Source organism: Electrophorus electricus, chromosome 6 (genome assembly GCF_041902795.1).
Source record: "Electrophorus electricus isolate QZ-2024a chromosome 6, ASM4190279v1, whole genome shotgun sequence".
Lineage (NCBI taxonomy): Eukaryota > Metazoa > Chordata > Actinopteri > Gymnotiformes > Gymnotidae > Electrophorus > Electrophorus electricus.
This window is the reverse complement of record NC_137502.1, coordinates 28,306,600-28,326,083: the sequence shown is the minus strand read 5'-3', so window position 1 is coordinate 28,326,083 and position 19,484 is coordinate 28,306,600. Positions and strand designations below refer to the sequence as shown.

Below are 19,484 nucleotides of genomic sequence, written 5' to 3'. Positions count from 1 at the left end.
CACTAAGATATTTCACATTTCTTTTTATTTTTTGTGTTTAAAGTCACGTTCAAGTTGACTTTGCAAGCCCTTGTGGAATCTCATACAGAGAACACGTACCCATGTGTGCACGCGCACATACACAGAATGAACCTTAAAGCCGCAACCAGCGAAGATACAGATGCTTTTGTTAGTCAGTCAGAACGTTCTGACTATTTTACATCTATTGTTACCCTTATCGGGCAGAATATAGACATGCAAGTCTGTAGTTTAATACCAATAAAGATGAATTGCTGCGGTTTAAATATAAATCAGGTCACAGTACTTGCATTCAGTGCTGTATATGAAGGGCCCCTGACTCACTCCTTGGCAAAACGTTTTTGTTCTTAAAAAAAACCCTGATTGTGGCTTTAGGTCCATTGAAAGATTTGCACTTAGGAAAAAAACAGAACACACACATGGGGGGGAAAAAAGAAAAGGAACAGCTTTACAAAATAGCTTCACAAGTCTAATACATAATATGAACCTGTTAGTGAGACACCTTGTAAGGCTAGGCAGGTACACACACATGTACACCAAAATCACGCCACCGTGTTCGCTTTTCACATTTATTTGTGCAAACATTGCAAACGTCTTGAGGAAAAGTGGGTAAACATCAACTTCCTGCATCAATATTTCATTTTTCATTTGCATATTAAAAGATGACCTGGATATTCATACCCCATCCACACTGACAAGTTTGTCAAATTTATGATAAACCATTAACATATCAGGGATGTATTGCTACATACTGCTAATTAATCAATTACCAAAAGACAGTGGGGATCCATTAAAAATCAAGGTCTACTTTTTACAGCCTTGGGGTTGCCATAAGAACAAATACACCAGTCATGATGATGATGATGATGATGAAGATGAAGATGATAAAATCAGCCTCAAATATCACCCAATAATACAAAAATAAACAGCAATGCACATTCCTGGTACCTGAAATATCACACAAAATACACTGGATCTTCCAGTATCCCTTGAATTACTGTATGGTAATACATCTTTCTTGTCCTTTTATAAAACTCAGGCAAATGAGAAAGTTGTTCTATTTCAAGTCTAACTCTACAGGAAACTAAGGACACTAGCTATACTTACAGGTCACTTTATTTAAATCATGACTAGTGACGAATGAAGCATGAACTACATTTCCAAAACATGCACTATTAATTGCATAAAGTAGACTGTGGCTCACTCAGGCCTGACCAGTATAGCACAGACATACCCACAAAGGCCAGATAAATGGATCCCAGAGCTCATTCAAAATACAGAACACAAATATTCCTTGTAAAATTATTGCTGTTTAGTCTGTGGATCCACAGTTGTATTGTCACACGCTCCAATGGAGGATGTGATGTTTAGGATCTGGTACTAGAGCTCCATGAAATGAACTGTCCAGTGCACAAACTGATGGACAGAAATACATGTCCTCACGTCATATCCTGTAGCACCTGCCCTGACCAGGCTGTGCATGTGCTTTCGTTCTGCCTTTTCACACTGGGGCTCAGTGTGAAAACTCTTAAAAGCAGGTTTTCTGAAACATTGCTAGTCAGTCAGTCTAATGCATAGCCAATCCACAGAGAAAGAAAACTAGCAGATCCAGATCGATCGATCGAGAGAGCGCACGTCCTCCGTCCGCATGTGTGCTGGGTGGAACACCCGCCTTCCTGCTCCATTTGGTCTGCAGGCGGCGTGAGGTGTGATCAGTGCAGAGGTGAGAACTTGGGCTCTCGGCGCTCCGGGTCCTTGTGGCTCCTCGAGCCGTGGCCACGCTTTGGGGCTGCGGAGACAGGAGAGCTGGAGGTGGGGTCCAGGTGGGGGGCCTGAGGGGTGGTCCTTTTCACTTTGCTCTTGTGCTGAGAGTGATGCCTGTGGGACGAAGAGCCCAGCTGCCGCCCCCTGGAGGCCTTAGGCCGCCCTGGAGTGGCGGAGGGAGCCACGGTGCGTGGGGTGTCCAGGGCTGGGGGTATGGCCTGAGGGGAGGTGCTGGACGGGTGAAGAGAGTGAGTAGCCATCTCTGACAGGCCTTTAGTGCCCTGGGTACGCTGGCAGTAGGGATGAAAGAAAGATAGAAGAAAGGAGATGGGAAATTAAAGAAAAGGCAGAAAGTTAAGGGAAAATGTAAAGATGGGGGCCAATGGGTGGTGGATGGGACAGAGGAAGAGACAGAAAAACCAAAAGGAAGACAGTTAAGACAAGCTGTCTGAAATGGACAAAGAGGTGAAAATAAATGACAAACTCAGCCACAAGCACATCAGGTAAGCGAGGGGCAAGTGTCAGGCAGAGAGGCGTCATGCAGGTGAGATGATGACAGTATGGAGGTAAAGGGTCAGGCACATTCACTCTTTAGGATGCCATTACATCAGGACTTGTGGCTTCTCCATCACATGAAGGGGGTCTCCTTTTGTTGAAGCATAACAGAACTCAAAAGGACAGTATATAAAGAAATGCCTATTTAAGCAATAACACCAGCTCTTGTAATAAATCCTTAGGCATTCTAACAAAAAAGCTAGTTATTTGGCCAACTGAATACAATTTGAAGGAAGAAATACATACTGGCAAAGTCTTTTGATTTGTATGTCAGACACTAATGATATACTGCGCAGGAGGTAGTGTCTCTCTCACACACACACACACACACACACACACACACTTTAGTGTAACAGGAAGGGCAGATCTGAGGGAATCCTGATGGTGTGACATGATAAACCCCCTCAGTGTGAGAATAGGCACACTGTGGTTTTAGTGCAACAGGTGGCCCTGTGCAGCCAGGCAGCATGCAGGCCAAGCCCAGACCAAACCTATACCAGACCAAGTCCAGACCCAGGCCAAGCCAAGCCCGGGCCAAACCCAAACCTAGGCCCAGGCCCAGGGCCAGGCCAAGTCTAGCTCACCAGCGGGGAAAAGCTAAGTCTTACCAACCTCCCCAGGCCGCACTGGCGATATCCACAGAATCATCAACTGGCAAAGGACAGTGCAAAATCCAGGCAGTCACCCTCCTGGGTATACACACATGGACATTACTGCAGGATGGCTCAAGAGCACATGAACTAAAGGGCAAAGGAGACTAATGGACAGCTGTATCAGAGGGCTCTTTTTTTAAACAAACATTTCTCTCATACATACAAACATGTGCACACACACAACCATAACACTTTCAGATCATTACAAGACTAAGCACTAATAATAAAATTATTCAGTTCAATACCAGGGACCATACTGGACAAATCTGCACAAACACCTTTGTGTATTAACAAGAGTTTATTTAAAATTAAAATATATGTATATATATATAATGTGCACATGTATAATAATTACACAGAAATTCTTTCAGATTCTCTCACTCTCTCTCACGTTCACATACACACTTGTTAGATAAGACTCCTGTGTGGAACCCTCCAGCATAAAAGCACATCAATGAGGCCACAAATAAGACCTTAATTAGTTTAGTAGACAAACGCTTAACAACTCGGCTTGAATGCAGGGCTTGAATCTGAATGAGAGAAGCCATAATCCGCAGGGAGTGGTGAGTAGAGTTCCTTGCTCGTGGTTTCAACATGGCTACCCTCTGTTACGTGTGAGGCAGAAAACGCATACAGACGAGGAGAAGCCGCTTACAGGAAGCAGCAGAGTCTGTGTGGCTCACTGTGGACAAGGCCAGCATCTCCATAGTGCAAAGGTTCTGAGGTTCATCGGGCTAAAGAGAAGCCTCCTGATGGTTCTGGACTGTAAACACTTTTTTCCCCCTCAGTTAACAAATCAAACAATACTGCTCTACATTTAACTGTCCCTTACTGAACAGTGGAACAGTATCACACAAACCTAATGCAAAAGCAGTAGACTAACACACCCACACAAACCCCCTGAGCTGGCATGTAAACATTCTGATATATTATAAAAATATACTAATTATACACTGGAACATTGGGCAAGTCAAGCTAGTAGGTCATTTTCAGACCATGTATGAGTAGTACAAAGATCAAATCTGAGATATCGAACAGCTGACAAAACACGTCCAAGCTTTCAGTTCTCCCTTTTACGGGAATGAAAGTACCGCAACAGCTGCTCAAGCTCAAGGTTTCACTTCCCCTGCCCTTTCTGAGAAGACATTTATGGGCGTGAAGTACACTTTCAATCACACAAACCGCTCAGTGTAAACCAGAGCTCATAGTGTGCTCCAAAAATGGGTAGGGCATGAAAAATATCTACCTTTACAGCAAATCATACATAATTATACATCATGTCTCACAAGAAATGAAGAGACACAAATATGAAGACCCAGAAATGAAGAGACACAAATATACAAGACAATAAATCAGACACACAACTGTTTAGGCATTCCAGTTCAGCCCTACGAGCAGTGGCACGGACACCGATATGGAGAGGAGAGGCATTCCCCACGCCAAACCTTAACGCAACACAGTACATTCCTATGGGTGATCCAGTGCGGACGTGGAGCATACGTGGTGGCAATCAGGCAGGAGGGGACCTCTGAAAGGGAGGGGTGTCTCGCTCAAGGGTTGGGGGGAAGGAAGGGAGGGGGGGCGTGCCCTGATGTGGGGCCGCGTCCTACCATATTGATGTCAGTTTTGATAGAGGGAAGCTCCATCTCCGCGGGGATGGCCCGGACCTCATCTTCCGTGGGCACGAAGCCTCTTCGGTCAATCAAACTGCAACAGAAAAAAAAAAAAAAAAAAAAAAAAGGAAAATGGTCATCACACAGGATTTCCTGTCAGTGTGGCTAGAAAATGTGTCAAGGAGAGGGTGACCTTGTCAAGCCAAAATTTTTCTACACTGTGAAGGCTCAGCTACCCCAACTTGAATTTGATGGTAATAACTTGGCACCATCGATGGACATCACTGACTGCATTGCACAGATAGTTGTATATCTGTTTTGTATTTAGTACAAATCATATCATTCAATAAGTAAATCAATTAGTAATTAATATTAACATGTACATTATAAATTTGATCAGAAATCAGATTACGACTATACTCGGATCACTGCAAATATCATGTTTGTCCCTTAATCATGTCATCTCAAGTCAAATTAAGGTGAAAATCGACACAAGCATAATTAACTGCATTTTGATTCAGCAAATGTGCTGAAAAGCAAGATATTTCACACCACATGCATCTGACCCAGCAACAGCTGCTTCACCAAATCAAATGCATGAAGACCAGGCGAGGGGCAACTGGAGCATCGTTATACCTGCTTAGCTTGCACACAGCACACCTATATACAGCACCTTTTCTCACAACACAAAACATAAAACTAAACAGAATCATAATCAGGATTAAGTTTTAAAGAGAGAAAATTTGTTTTGAAAATTAAGAGAAGTAAATGTCACAAAGACTCTGAGGAAGTCATTACACTGAATGCTCTACCACCAAATGAAGACATTTACGGGCGTGAAATGCACATTCTGGCTCTGAACTAGAGTAACCTGACTTCCAAATCACACCAACTGCTCAGTGTAAACCAGAGCCTATAGTGAGCTACCAAAAAAAAAGACAGCGGGTAGGATTCATCTGAACCTGGGACCAAACATGAAAAATATCTAACTTTACAGCAAATCATACATAATTTTACATCATGTCTCACGAGCACCCAGAAATGAAGACAAACAAGTCTATAAGACAATAAATCAGACACACAACTGTTTAGACATTCTAGGTCAGCCCTGTAAGCCCACAGACACTGATATGAAGAGGAGAGGCTTTCCCCATGCCAAACGTTAACGCACTGAGTATGTCCCCATGCCTGGAGCATAGGGATGAAGACATTCATCGATGTATGAAGGAGCAAGTCCACCTAAAGCTTTAAAAAGGAGTAATTTAGATTTAATACGGTAGTGGACAAGTGACCAGCGTCGTTTATAAGGAACAGGTATGATATGGGCAGGTGTGATTTCGGACTTACTGAACTTTAGCAAGGAGCTTAACTAGGAGACCAGAATAAGAGCTGTACAGTAACCTAGACAAGAGTTAATAAAAGCATGAACCAGCATTTTGGTATCATTATTACTAAGAATAGGGCAGAGTGTGGAAATCTTACAGAGGTGGTAAAAGACAGTGAGCCAATATAGTATTCAAATGTTAAATAGGAATCAAATTTGGCTCCAAGATTATGGACATGTGAGGGTTTTACTTGCACTCAATAGATGACAGTCAAAAATTACATTAGAGTGGGTGCTACACAAGCTTCAGGAGCAATGATTAGAACTTCAGTCTGGATATTACTTGTATATACAGAGGGGAAGAGGCAAGGGAAATAAATCGATGTATCATCAGAATGAAAAGTGAAAAAGAAATCCATGCAAATTATTTATATATATATATATATATATATATATATATATATATATATATATATATATATATATATATATATATATATATATATATAAATTTGTTATTTATTTATATATGTCCATGTGGGAGCATGTAAATTATGAAAAGGAGTGGGCCAAGAACAGAACCTTGGGGAATACCATGAGAACATAAGTAATAGAGGATTAACACTGTTTAATAGTGATTAACTGTTGTCCATCGGTGAGGTAGCAATTAAGCCAAGAAATTAAGACAAACCTGAAATACCAATAACAGAAAGATGAGCAATAAATACATCATGAGAAACTGCATCAAAAGCAGAGCTAAGCTCTACAAGAAGTAGAATACTAATTGATCACTGATACAGAATATGTAGTATAATAATAATAATAATAATAGTAGTATATAGAATAGAATAGTAGAGCTGTCTATCCTATGACATGCTTGAAAACCAGACTAGAACAGATACGACAAGGAAACTAGTCTATAACTGAGTAAACAACTTCTCAGCAATTTAGCAATAAAATGGAATTAGAAATTTGTCTGAAATATTTTAAATGGCCTGATTTTTTTTAGGACTGCAGCAACTTTTAATTATGACAGGACAATTCATGGCAAGCATTTATTAACCAAATGCGAAATAGATCCAGAGATATTTGAGAGACAATAAGTAAAGGAGTAGGAGTGTGGTCCAGCTGGCATGTGGTAAACTGACATTTCTTAACTCAGACACTGGACATAGTGGTTGGAGTGAAGTGATTTAAAAAAAAAAAAAAAAAAAAAAAAAAGAACATGGTGTTCAAAGAGAAATTCCTCTAGTACGAAGTCATACAGATTTTCTGACTAATTAAAAAGGTTATAAATAGAATTAGTTTCATTATAGAAAAAATGAATAAATGCTTCACATAGCTCAGTGAAGGCAGAAATTGTAGATGCATGTTTACTGTACTGAAAAATTGATCAGGCCTACTAGAATTATGGAAGAAATGTAATGTGGTCATTACATGATCACATGTAATGACCAGCATTATTTGAAGTCCTATATACTAAAGTGTTCATTGTATGCCATGTACTGAACAGTAAGGGCAGTTTTTTTTAAACAGTCACTCAAGGCAATGGCCTGTGGCCTTCAAGGCCCAGACCTCAGGAGTGTTCCAGGGCCAGTAACGTGAAGGCAGCCAAACCGGGTCATCAAAGGGGAACAATCATGCATCAAGATCTTTAGAGAAAGTGTAGTTGTGATTTGAGATCTCTTTTGGACAGCATAAATTAATTTTACCAGAATAAAAAGAAGCTTGCATCAAAGCAGAAAAAATACTGAAGATCAACTGATTTAAAACTATGATAGGTTATCATCTTAGATTTCAGCAAAGGAAACCTAAAACTAAAACAGATGATCCGAGATACCAATCTTAGAACCAACAACACTATCATTATTAAGGCCAAATGAGCAAACCGGATCTACTTTGTGTTCCTGAAGACTGTTGTAGGGAAATCAGCATACCGAGTTAACATAATTCAAGTACAGTTCTGAGATCGCAATACATCAAAAGATGTTGAAGAAAATTAAGTCAGTCATTCATAAAGTTCAGTTATAAAGTCAGGGTGTAATTTCGGATTAATGGTTGCATTATTTATAACATACTGAGAAAATAGAACGACAGCCCAAACGCTGTGTGCTCTGTTCATAGTACCAAAGGTCTATAGCGAGATGTTTCAGGCAGCTGAAATTTATCCCAAGATGAGCAGCTGTAAAGTTCCAACATCCTTTCATCCTACTGGACCAGATAGAGGGCATAGCAGAGTGTGGTGAGTTCAGGTGGTAAAACAAGCTGTTAATGTATCTAGGGAATCATACAACTGCAAACACCTTGCAAAAGCCATACACCTTGGAGTCAAGACAAGGCCTAGAAGCCATTGAGCACCAACACCCAGATGAAACCAATAAGTCTAATCCCACCAGCATACATGATCACTCAAGGATCAAAACATTGAAGTATAAAAATGAGCTGCTCCTTCCTAAACAATGATGAGGCTACCAAAAAGCAGAGTTCTGTCAGTCCAACACCAACTGCGCAAAGAAAAGATCACATCATCGCAGGCAAGACATGCCAAAGGCCAGAGGGTAAAACAGTATTGGAATGTAGCAGCAGCATGGCGCCACAGCAGTAGCTTCCTACGTCTGAGGCTCCTGGGTTGGGTAGGAAGTATAATTCGTCCGTGACGGTGGAAAATAGAAACTCCCATTCTTCGATGATGCAGTTCGAAAGCTGAAAGATTGTTGAACCACCACCAAGACAAAATGTACTCAAAACAACTCCATGGAGAAGTGGCAGCAAGTTGTATCACACCATGTATCTAATGTGTTTATTCACACTGATCAGAGGATGTTGTGCAAGTAAATGACGCAGTGAATGCTGCATCCCACACTCACCTGGGAGGCATGGGCCCACAGAGCACTGAACAGCAGTTCTTGAAGATGTTGTTATAACTAAAAGGATTCCCACTTTCTTCATTCCCACTTTTCCCTGACCACGAACCTTTTATCTGGAAGAGAAAATGCAGGCTTTAGACAAGGTAACCACTGGAAATTGGCAAAAATTAATATAACTGAACTTCTTCCGCAACCTCTTTAGGTACACACAATTGTTGGGCTAAAAGATATTAATGAACACCACTCACATCCTCATTTGTGGTGAGATTAGCAGCAACCAGGTATGTATGGAAGCCTGAGAGGCCCAAAATGGACCACACTGAGAAGAAGCAAACCACTAGCTCTAAAGCAGTAAAAAAGAGTAAAGGATAAAACTAATGAAGAAACTACACAGATCAAAGGTCTTGCACTTAAAGCTTTCCAGTAAAAATAAAACAACAACAACATGTGCACCAAATATCTGTCACACCTAAAGGCCAATCAGCTATTTTTGACAAAGGGATTCAAACAGAAGACAAAAGGTAAACAGAATTATGGGCAAAAGGATATCTGGCAGGGCTCTGCTGGAGTGCAAAAACCAGCCCATTTCCTCCTTGTGATCCTGTAAATAAATAACAAAAATCATTATCATCGTCATTCTGCACCATCTGTGAAGTCACTTAACTAGTTAGTGTGAGAGGTTATTGCTTCTAGATGAGAAAAAAAGAAAAAAACGAACTTTTTCAGAACAAGACCCGTTGTTACTGGTTGTTGCGGACTGGGTTACAATCATCTTTAAACTCTAATAGGTTTCATATTTTAAGTCAGCATTCTCACTCTACGTGCTACACATTTTTGCTTTCTCCCTTCCAACACAGCAGACTTCACTCAACCCAAAAGATTTCACTCGACATTATTTGGGTTAAAATCACATATAAAATCAGAGAAACTCCTCGTAAAAGCTTCATTTATAATAACCTTTCTAACTTCCCACTATCTTGTTTTTTTTTCAGACCACACAGAAAGTATCTGTGATTATCTACTGTAAGAGCACAATGACAACGCTACTCAGGTCAGCACAAAGGAGGCACCCCAGTGCAGGTGATGAGGGGCATAGGGTCTGGAGTAGCCTACATACTCAGAGCCAGGTGCGTGGTCACGCAGCCAAAGATGAAGGCGGTGTGGAAGGACAGCGAGACGATGAACATGTAGAAGAAGCGGTAGTTTCGCTTTCCCACGCAGTTTCCAACCCAGGGGCAATGGTGATCAAACCGCTCTGAAGGAACGCAAAAAGCACAAGGGCTTGTCAAGACGGATTCCTTGGTGCACATACGAGCATGTTAAGACAGAGCACTGATATAACAGCTAACACTGGGCAAAGATAAATGAAAACAAAAAAACAAGCTGAATGACGTACAGTACGAGTTCCTTAATTCACGGAACCTAAAAGCCACCTTTCTCATTTGTCTTCAGCATAACATTCATCATGGATGCACAGCTGCAGAGATGCAGACCAATATGGAGCCTGCAAGTTATGGCCTTCTGCGGCCCCCACGAACATAAACCTGACGTGAATGAGTCCCTGGAGGACAACAGTAATGATGAGTGAGGAAATAGCCCCTCCCTGCAGAGCCGGAGTCATGCCCCCCTCCCTGCAGAGCCGGAGTCATGCCCCCCTCCCTGCAGAGCCGGAGTCATGCCCCCCTCCCTGCAGAGCCGGAGTCATGCCCCCCTCCCTGCAGAGCCGGAGTCATGCCCATGTCCCCGGTACTCACCCACACAGTTGTCACACAGACTGCAGTGGGAGGTGCGAGGTGGGCGGAAGATTTTACAGGTGAAGCAGTACTTCAGCTTTACCACCTGCTCGTTGATGACGACCTCCTTGGTGCGAGGAGGAGGGCGGTAGGAGGAGGAAGAGTTGATGGGATTATCTGTGTGACCAAACACCAGAGAGCATGATAAAGGGAAACAAGCTATTCACAGCTACATAAGTCGGGGTATCGTCCTGCAAACTTCAACAAAATTGTGATTTTCACCTCATGCACTATTACAACTAAACTGTAATCGAGAATCTTAAGTAATTTAGGGTTTGGGAATTCAAAGCATGGACATGCTTTGAATTCAGCCCCCATAAAAGTGATCAGGTTGAATGCAATTTACAGGTGTAGCCAGCAAGGATTTTATCATAAACTTATATGTGCTCTTAAATTCCATTTTGTAAGCCAATATTTGTCAGTAGATCAGTGAAAAAAACTGCATGCATAATTGTACTCAAATTCTTTAGACCCAATCTTGGCAGAAGCACCTTTATGTCTGTTGGAGCAAATTTCTTCCAGATTTGCACACTGATTGGGAGTGACTGTTTTCCTTGTTTCTTCAGGCAGATTTGCTCCAAGTTGTTCAGAATGGTTTCCACAGATGCTTGATTGGATTAAGATCTGGCTTTTTACTTGGCCAATGTAGAACACTCCTGTGTTGCTTTGGCCTTGTGCTTGAGACCATTGTCTTGCTGAAAGAAGTTTGTCCCAAACTTTAGTTTTTTTTTAAGCAGACTATAGCAAGCTGTCTTGCAGTATCTTCCCATGTTTTGCATCATCCATCCTTCAGTGTTAATAAAGATACCCAATGCCTTCTGTGAAAAGGCCATAACATGATCCCAACAGTATGACAGCGCCATCCACATACTTCACTGCTGGAAAAGTTGGTTACTGAGGTCTGAGCTGTCTGTGCCACGCAGTGCTTTTAATCTTGGTCAAAACTCTGATGGTCTGATACGGTTTTCTTCAGCTATGGCGTCTTTCTAGCCACGCTCCCGCACAGGCCAGTTATGTGCAGAGCTTACGATAATGTTGACTGATGCGTCTTGACTGCAATCTGCACAATGAACTGGGAAGGTTATTCAAAGAGCTTGTTGGCCCCTCTGTGACTTATACCTTTATAAGTTCCATTCTTGCTCTGATGCAGAGTTTTGAGGAACGGTTTTGTCTAGGCAGTGCCTGGGTCGTCTTGATGCATCTTCCATTTCCTCACAGTGTGTCCAACAGTGTTCAGTGGGACATCCACACACTTGGATATTATTTTGTACCCTTTTCACATTTTGTGCATCCCTAACTTTCTCTCCAATTTCCTTGGAAAGCCACTGAGTCTTTGGTCTATAGCCTTCTTTCAGAATTTCAGACTGATAAATGGTACTTGAATAAGGGGGGGAGGGCGTCTTTTATCCAGAAGAGGTGAAGTTTTTTAATGATTCACAGATGGAAGCCAATTAAGCCATCTGTGTCCTCAGTAGGGCAATATCTTTCATCAGCGTAAACGCAGATCTGCCACACCACTGGTGTTGAATACTTCAGCAAATAGCATTTTCAGTTAGTTATTTATGTCGCAGAATATTTTCCTCTATAAAAGGCAAAATCACTTTAACTAAATAACAATACCACCACATTATAATTTAATTTTGAATGTCAGTACTTTTTAAATATTACAGTACAAATATCTGTGTCATTTATAATTAAGATAAATCTATTTACTTTATTTTGGGATGGCTAATTTTATACATTGTATATGCAATATATACTGCAAGTTAAGCTTGGAACTCCCAAGAGTTTAGATCAAGGAGGTGTTTACCAAATGTAAACTAAATGTAAATGTGGTGAAACACACGTTTATGTAAATTCATAAATTTACATATGGAACCAGCCTGAAATAGCACAGATTATTAAATAAGAATTGCTTTCACAGATGTGAAACAAACCTACCTTTCAGTTTATGGAGAAAGCGGATGTGTATTAATGTATGTATGTGGTGGGAACCATTTTGTTGGAAAACACTAAAAAAAGAATAAATCAAAATACAAAACAAGTATGATAGATCACTTTGCCTCACTAATCTACACATCAAACACATCTGAGCACAACACACTTGCGCTGAATCTAAACCTATGGGAATGAGAACCTAAATGCTATAATATTACTGTAATGGGTTCACTCTTGCTGAGCCACTGAAAACATAGGGGCTTCAGTGCTTTTAGACAGTGTACCATCTTAAAAATACCAGCAATAAAGCAGCTGGCACAAGCACTGCTTCATGCCCACAAAGGACATTACATTAGTCCTATCCACTGAGATTGGGATAAAATGTCCTTTCATTTTTATCACAATTAAACCCAGGTGGCACAGCCAGGGACCGCGAGCAATATCAGAGCAGCTCAACTTCATCTTAGCAAAAGAGCACCAACTACAGATTGATACCAGACAGCCACCACAAATATTTTGAAGGAGCTCTGTCCGAAACATCCTGTTTCTCTGGAAACCTTGTGAACTTCACAATTTTGAACACCTCTTGCACTCTCTCCCCCTCTGTCTATGTATAATGATTGCTATGAACAAATTAATGAAAATTAATGAAACAACGCAAATTAATGAAAGAACACAAACGCGCACACATGCAAGTTCTCTCACCAATCTGCTTCTCGATATCAGCAGCCTCTTCTGGCGTTGCCCTTGGCAAAATGCCTGGGTCGGTAAAGCTGGTCTGAAGAAGAGAGATGACCACAAACACAAAAAGGACACCGCCAATCACCGGGATGCAGCTGGTCAGGTGTTGAACCAGAAAAGGGCAGCTAAAAACACAGACATGAGCAATGAGTACAACAGTGATTCTGGAACGCTCAAGCAGAACACCACTAATAAATCCCCTCCAGCACAACCTAGTTTTAAAGATGCTTAACGCAGGGTCAATGCAGTAAAAGAAACAAAACAAAAAAACCTAGAAGTTGGCAAAAGCTGTGGAATGCAAGCATGGTTAAATATGCATCCCTGTAAGACCCAGGATTTGTCGCTTCTGAATCGGTTAACTGAAGACAGTGGTTGAGTCTATTGGGAAACGAGAGCAATAATTAATAAATTAGTTCATATTAAGTATCCACACATTATTAATTACACATTTAAGACCTTAAAATAAAATGTTAAGAACTTCAACAACTACTCTGTACTCTGCCCACTGCTGTGCAAAAGCGAAGTGTGCTAGATTGTGAGTATATCAACATACACTGACTTGGGATTTGCGTTGTACTTACTCGAATATAAAAAACAGTCCACTAGTAACGAGGATAAGGCCCAGTGTCAGAGGAAGTACGCCGCTTTGACGAGCGACGATGATCCGTCCATCACAGTAAAAACGATTCTTCCCAGGAAACACTTCCCATTTTCTTTTGAGCCGTTTGGGTTTCTTCTCTAGGCAAGGTCGCGAAGGAGTCGGTGCAGGCGATGGTGTCGCTAGTGCCTTAGGATCTATTTGTTGATATTCGCAATTTTTCATGGTTTGTCGTCCTTCTCGATGGTGTAGAATGTTGTCCAATGCTTAGCTATCGTGATGTTTCCAGTCGCTCGGTCACCGGTTTCCAACGAGATTCTGCTTCGGACACAACGACAATTTAGCAATCGATGAGTGTCATTCCAGCAGACGGAACCCACGTATCCAACATCAGACATAATGTCATTACGGGCAGCACTCGTGTGCTACACCCGCTGTTCACGGACGGCTCTGTCGAAACATGTCAAACTAACCAGATTTACTAGCTAGTGACGAAACTAATGTCGCTGGCAAGCTCACCTTGCATACACTAGCCAAACAATGCTGCAGTTAGCTGGCCAACGTTAGCGAGTTTAATACATTTTAATTAACGGAAAAGATTTGCATCTGGCTTTAGCCTCAACTCTGCAACACGGAATTTTTAGCTATCGATCATTTATCGATCATTTTAGCTAGCTCATTGTAAATGTTCATTGTAAAGATAACGTAAAAGTAATATTGATTGCTAGCTGGCTAAGAAGTTATATTACGTTATTAAATGTTCCTAGTCGATATGATCTTACCCCTTATCGTTTACCATCCCAAACGCCAAAGTGTTATTCCTGTTAAACAAATAGCTGGAACGGCATCAGATGACTTCTGCGTGCGAAACCAAGCCATTCGGTGGAGGAATTAAATGTAGAATTAAACCTTTCGGCGGGAGGGTGTAATCAGATAAAATAACTTCTGAGAGCCTTTTGCATTCCTGGTTATCTTTTCGACGTATTGACTTGTATCAGCTCTTCATCAGGACCAGTTTTTGTTCTTATACACGAGAGGTATTTACGACAGACCTATCTTTTTACGGCGTGCAGTATCGTGGAGAAACGATGACGTAAAGATAATGGCGGGGGGATGTAACCTATTATGACTTCAGAGCGTCATATACTCATAAAAATATATGTGATGATGTGAAATTATTTAGGAAACCAAGTGCCTAAACACATTGGAATAACACAACACTTTTGTTTATTAAAGTGATAATGTACCCCAAGCTGTCACAGTTTATTTTTATTTAGGTTGCAACCAGACAGCTTAATCGTCAAAGTGTCCCATCTACAGTTTACATATAATTTCATCAATAATTTCAGTTGCTGTTAAGGATGTACTGGATTTGGGGGAAGAAGGAGGTGATGGAGTGTGCCTGCTTTTCAAGAAAGCCTCATTTCTGATGACCTAGTGAGCAGTACCACTGGACTGTCGACCCGTCTGGCTATCTGGAGTCTACTCGTGGAATGGGTCTTACTCTCTTCCACTTGAAGGACTTCCAACTCATTGGACTTCGCGGCGATGTTCTGTTTGTCATTGGTTTGGTCTTTTATGGCCTGCTTCGCCACTAAAACCCAAATTATTATTTCATTTCATGACCTCAGGTCACTTACAATTATTACTTCTATTTCGAAAAGAATCAGAAAGTAAAAACTTTAGCTGTATGAATCACATAAAACACTGTAGAACATAAGTAAATACCTTTTATTGTTGTTGCTGGGACTTTAAATAATGCATCAAGTGGTAAGGAATTCATGGTAGACATGGTCACGATATTAAATAGACATTTAATCAGCTGTGATATTTTGGCCTGCGTGGCATTTTGTGTCTTCTCTACTGAAGTGATGTTTCCTCATATGGTGGATTCATCTTTATCAGCCTCCTGCCTCAGTGCCCTTTGAACATCAGCCGATGTGAAAATAGGAAAACACCGGTGGCTCTTTTTATTTCTTAACCGAACTTTCTGGGACATTTTGTCAGAACATAGAGTTTTTCAAACTGATTTATTTATCCCAGACCCATCAGGTGTCAGAGTTCATTTACGTTTTAAATATACTATTGTAAATGCAAAAGATAATTGATTAAATGGCTACGTTTGAAAGCTTACTTTATTTAAAATATGACTAAGAGATAATAAATGTATGTGTCCAACAGAGGTGGATTTGTGTTATCAAACCCTTTAAATTCATAGCAGATTTTCATTCATCTCTCAGAGTTCCATTTAGCTCTTAATCTTAATGAGCACTTCAAATAGCTAGATCAATCATGTTAGAATAGATTAATGTTAAAGTTAAACTCAACAGGTTATCAGATCTTTAGGAACACAACTGGCTTACATGTTGGAGAGCTTCTGAATAATACACTGGAATGATCCAGTTTGGGCACTATGGATGGAAGAGAACCACAGAAAATCACCTCAGCATCTATAATACAACATAAATATTTATAAGTCACATTATTGTATTGCTCAGCTGATGTAGTTCTTGTTGAAGTCAAACTGATTATTTATTTATCAAATATGATAATGATCAATTTACTTGCATATTATGAAAACATGAATAAGAATAGTATACATCTTATGTATGTCATAGTAAAGGCAATTCAGTTACGCTAGTGTCACAGACACATTACAGATATTTATTCAGTAACACCTCAGTAAAGACTCACCTCACAGTAATGCATAAACTGTCCTGAGGCTTCTACTGGGGGCAGTAGTGCACCTGAATCTCTAGGATGTGCATGTTCAAATTGTGACAGTCCAAACATTATAACTACGCAAAATAATTTCAAATTAAAATGGTGTTAAAAACAAACATCATCTATTTTCTTCAAGGAAAAGATTCACCTTGTTTATCATTCAGGCTAGTGAGTCGTTCACCACCAGCAGATTCCTTTTTGAGTTTAGCCGGCTTTTCCCTGCTTTGTCCTCCCTGAAGCAGAGCCCTGATTCTGTAATAAAGAAAGGTGAGGGATTAACCAACAATCACTTCTTATGTATTCTGCCCTTCTGCACTTCAAGGAGGAGATATTTTAGGTATATACCTTAATTTGTTTCTCTTGATGGTTAATCTACCAGCGCCTCTCCAGTTTCATCTCTCTCCACACACACCTTTTTGGTGATTTCATGCAATGTCTGGAAGCCTTTATAGGAACAAGTCTTCCAAATACAAGCATTATATTTGCTTTAGTAATACAATTCCCTTTACTGCCATTTTCTGGCCTGTGGGTCAAGCAGAAGGGCCATCCTACATCCTGCATACTGCTTTCAGGAATGTTTGGAAGGTTCATGAGAGAGCAGCTTTCCCCCTGACAAGGATCAATAATCAGAGTAATACATGCATCTTCAGGTTGCATTTACTGAATAAATGACCTAGTAGTTATTTTGTGAGAAATAACTCATTATGAGAGCATAATGACTGGGTCCTTGAATCCTGTTCCAACTTCTTACAGCTCTAACCTAACCCTGTACTGTGTAATGCACTAGTTTTAAAACCATTCTTTTTTTTCTAATGAATGTCCTCCCATTCTGAGAAAGCCAGTTAATGATGTCACTGTGACATCAGACCCCATTCTCCTGGAGAGTAAGGATCCTTCTCAACAGCTGTTCCTGGGAGACAGAACGTGTATGTTAAGGCTGGCTTTCTGGAGACAGGTGAGCACAGTCGTAAACTAAATTATTATTTTATCTATGCCTGGAAAGTCAACTTTCAGAATAATAGATCAGTACTGTGAAACAGTGGAGACTGAAACTTCCCTATTCAACTCTAAGCTTTTGGGCCCAGTCTTTCTCAACATCTAGGAGATGATATCTGTAATGATTTATCTCTGTCAAAGAGCAAATTACCTGAACCATGAAATAAAACACTAATATATATTCCACTTTAAGGTGACATTATATAGTAGGGTTAAACGAGGGTTTTATGGCTGTACTTTGCTCTATGCATTTGCTAAAATACAAAACTCACCACCATGTAACATAACTGTATATATATTCAATAACTGTATATATATTCAATTACCACCATGTAACATAAAAACTGTAAATATGTCTTTTTACAAAACGGATCTGTACATTCCGTACATTGTGTACATACATATATACACAACCATATACATTGTACATTGTGTATATAAACATAATATACATATATTGTACATACATTGTTAATATATTTTTGTACATATATAGAATACATATTTCTCTATGCACCCCTGTTTTCTTTTCCCTCAGTTTGGACAGAGCACTCTCAACCATTTCACTGCGAGTTATACTGTGTATGACTATGTATGTGACAAATAAACCAAACTTGAAACTTGAACTTGAACAAGGCCTATATGCAATCTCATTTATTGAAATGCTTACTTTCTTGTCTTTGGTGATGAACCCTCCTGCAATAAGTGGTTGATGGATGTCTTTGTGGTACAGTACTGGTACAGATATAGGTACAGTTACAGGTATATTACAGGTACAGGTACAGTACTGGTACAGGTGCAGGTACAGGTACAGGTACAGATACAGATACAGGTACAGGTACAGATACAGTTACAGGTATATTACAGGTACTGGTACAGGTACAGGTACAGGTATATTACAGGTACAGGTACAGTACAGGTACAGTACTGGTACTGGCACAGGTACAGGTACAAGTACAGGTACAGCCATAAATGTAGGCTTAAATATAACTATCTGCTCACCATATTTTAGAAGACTGTAACTCCATAAATGTCTCTGTGTAGGTCTTTCTAATACAACTGAGATAGTCAGGGAAAAGTGGTGAATGATTGCTCACTGGGGCAAATTCTCCAACCATTATAAAAGCAAGAAAAAAACAGCATCAAGTAAGTAACAAAGATTACATAATGGTTTCATTGCTCAATGGATTCATTATCCCTAACTGCCTAATCCAGTAAATATAAGACTCAATTGATTTTACTATTTCTATTTACAAATAATAATCATACAGAAATAGCTTAATTGCATTAACATGATCCTAAATTAACCCTGTAGCACAAATATTGTTTATTTCCTTAAAATTTAAAAAAATGGAGTGTCTTTTGTATTTAGAATTAATTATACAGAACAAATGTGCATTATTCTAGGTTTAAAATTTAACCAAATCTAACCCTGACATATTCATATTCAAATCCATGAAATAACTGTAATCCTAGCACAAATAACTTGTATATGTGCCACAACTCCCTAAACCACATATAGCCTATAGCCTACAGGTATATTTAAACCCACATAAAAGCCCACATGTATATTTTAACTGCAATATAATGTGAGAAATATTTGAAAGATTATAATCTCCTGTTCACTGATATCTCTCATTTTACCATTCAATATATATTGTTAAAAATCAAATTTGTGAAATTAGCATAGAGTACTGCCTGGTGAAAGCAGATCCCTGTTCACTGCAATTTAACTTGCATAAAGTGATCCACCCCATGTGTTCTCCACATCACAGCACTCATTACATCATATGCTAGCAACATTCCAATAGTGGGAGTTCAGTGGGCAAGGTACTCAACTAGTAATCAGCAGGTTTCCAGTTCAAACCCCACTATGCCAAGCTGCCATGACTGGGCCACT

General features: G+C 40.1%; 1 protein-coding gene across 4 annotated transcripts; it reads right to left on the bottom strand.

The window, feature by feature from the left end:
• Window positions 1-8: 8 nt before the first annotated feature.
• Window positions 9-14,927, bottom strand: zdhhc18b (zDHHC palmitoyltransferase 18b). Of its 4 annotated transcripts, XM_035525475.2 has the most exons (11): window positions 14,647-14,927; window positions 13,848-14,182; window positions 13,231-13,391; window positions 10,549-10,704; window positions 9,912-10,049; window positions 9,344-9,395; window positions 9,043-9,145; window positions 8,795-8,907; window positions 4,601-4,697; window positions 2,950-3,026; window positions 2,005-2,072 (listed from the first exon to the last, which is right to left on the bottom strand). In XM_035525475.2, exons 2-10 carry the CDS (start codon window positions 14,087-14,089, stop codon window positions 2,985-2,987), a joined length of 1,104 nt encoding a protein of 367 aa, XP_035381368.1. In that variant the 5' UTR covers window positions 14,090-14,182; window positions 14,647-14,927; the 3' UTR covers window positions 2,005-2,072; window positions 2,950-2,984. The 4 variants fall into 4 exon arrangements, with proteins under 4 accessions (XP_026876514.3, XP_081572398.1, XP_035381368.1 ...); XM_027020713.3 differs by lacking the exon at window positions 2,950-3,026 and having other exon boundaries at window positions 9-2,072; XM_035525474.2 differs by having other exon boundaries at window positions 2,038-3,026.
• Between the last annotated feature and the right edge of the window lie 4,557 nt (window positions 14,928-19,484).

Bases quoted from the DNA above. Each gene is read 5' to 3' on its own strand.
- zdhhc18b (XM_027020713.3), bottom strand. From the start codon at position 14,089: ATGAAAAATTGCGAATATCAACAAATAGATCCTAAGGCACTAGCGACA. The intron at 9,146-9,343 runs ATATCCTTTTGC...ACTCTTTTTTAC, and splicing joins CTCCAGCAGAGCCCTGCCAG to TGCTTTAGAGCTAGTGGTTT. The intron at 4,698-8,794 runs GTGAGTGTGGGA...TTTCTGTTGCAG, and splicing joins TGTGGGCCCATGCCTCCCAG to TTTGATTGACCGAAGAGGCT.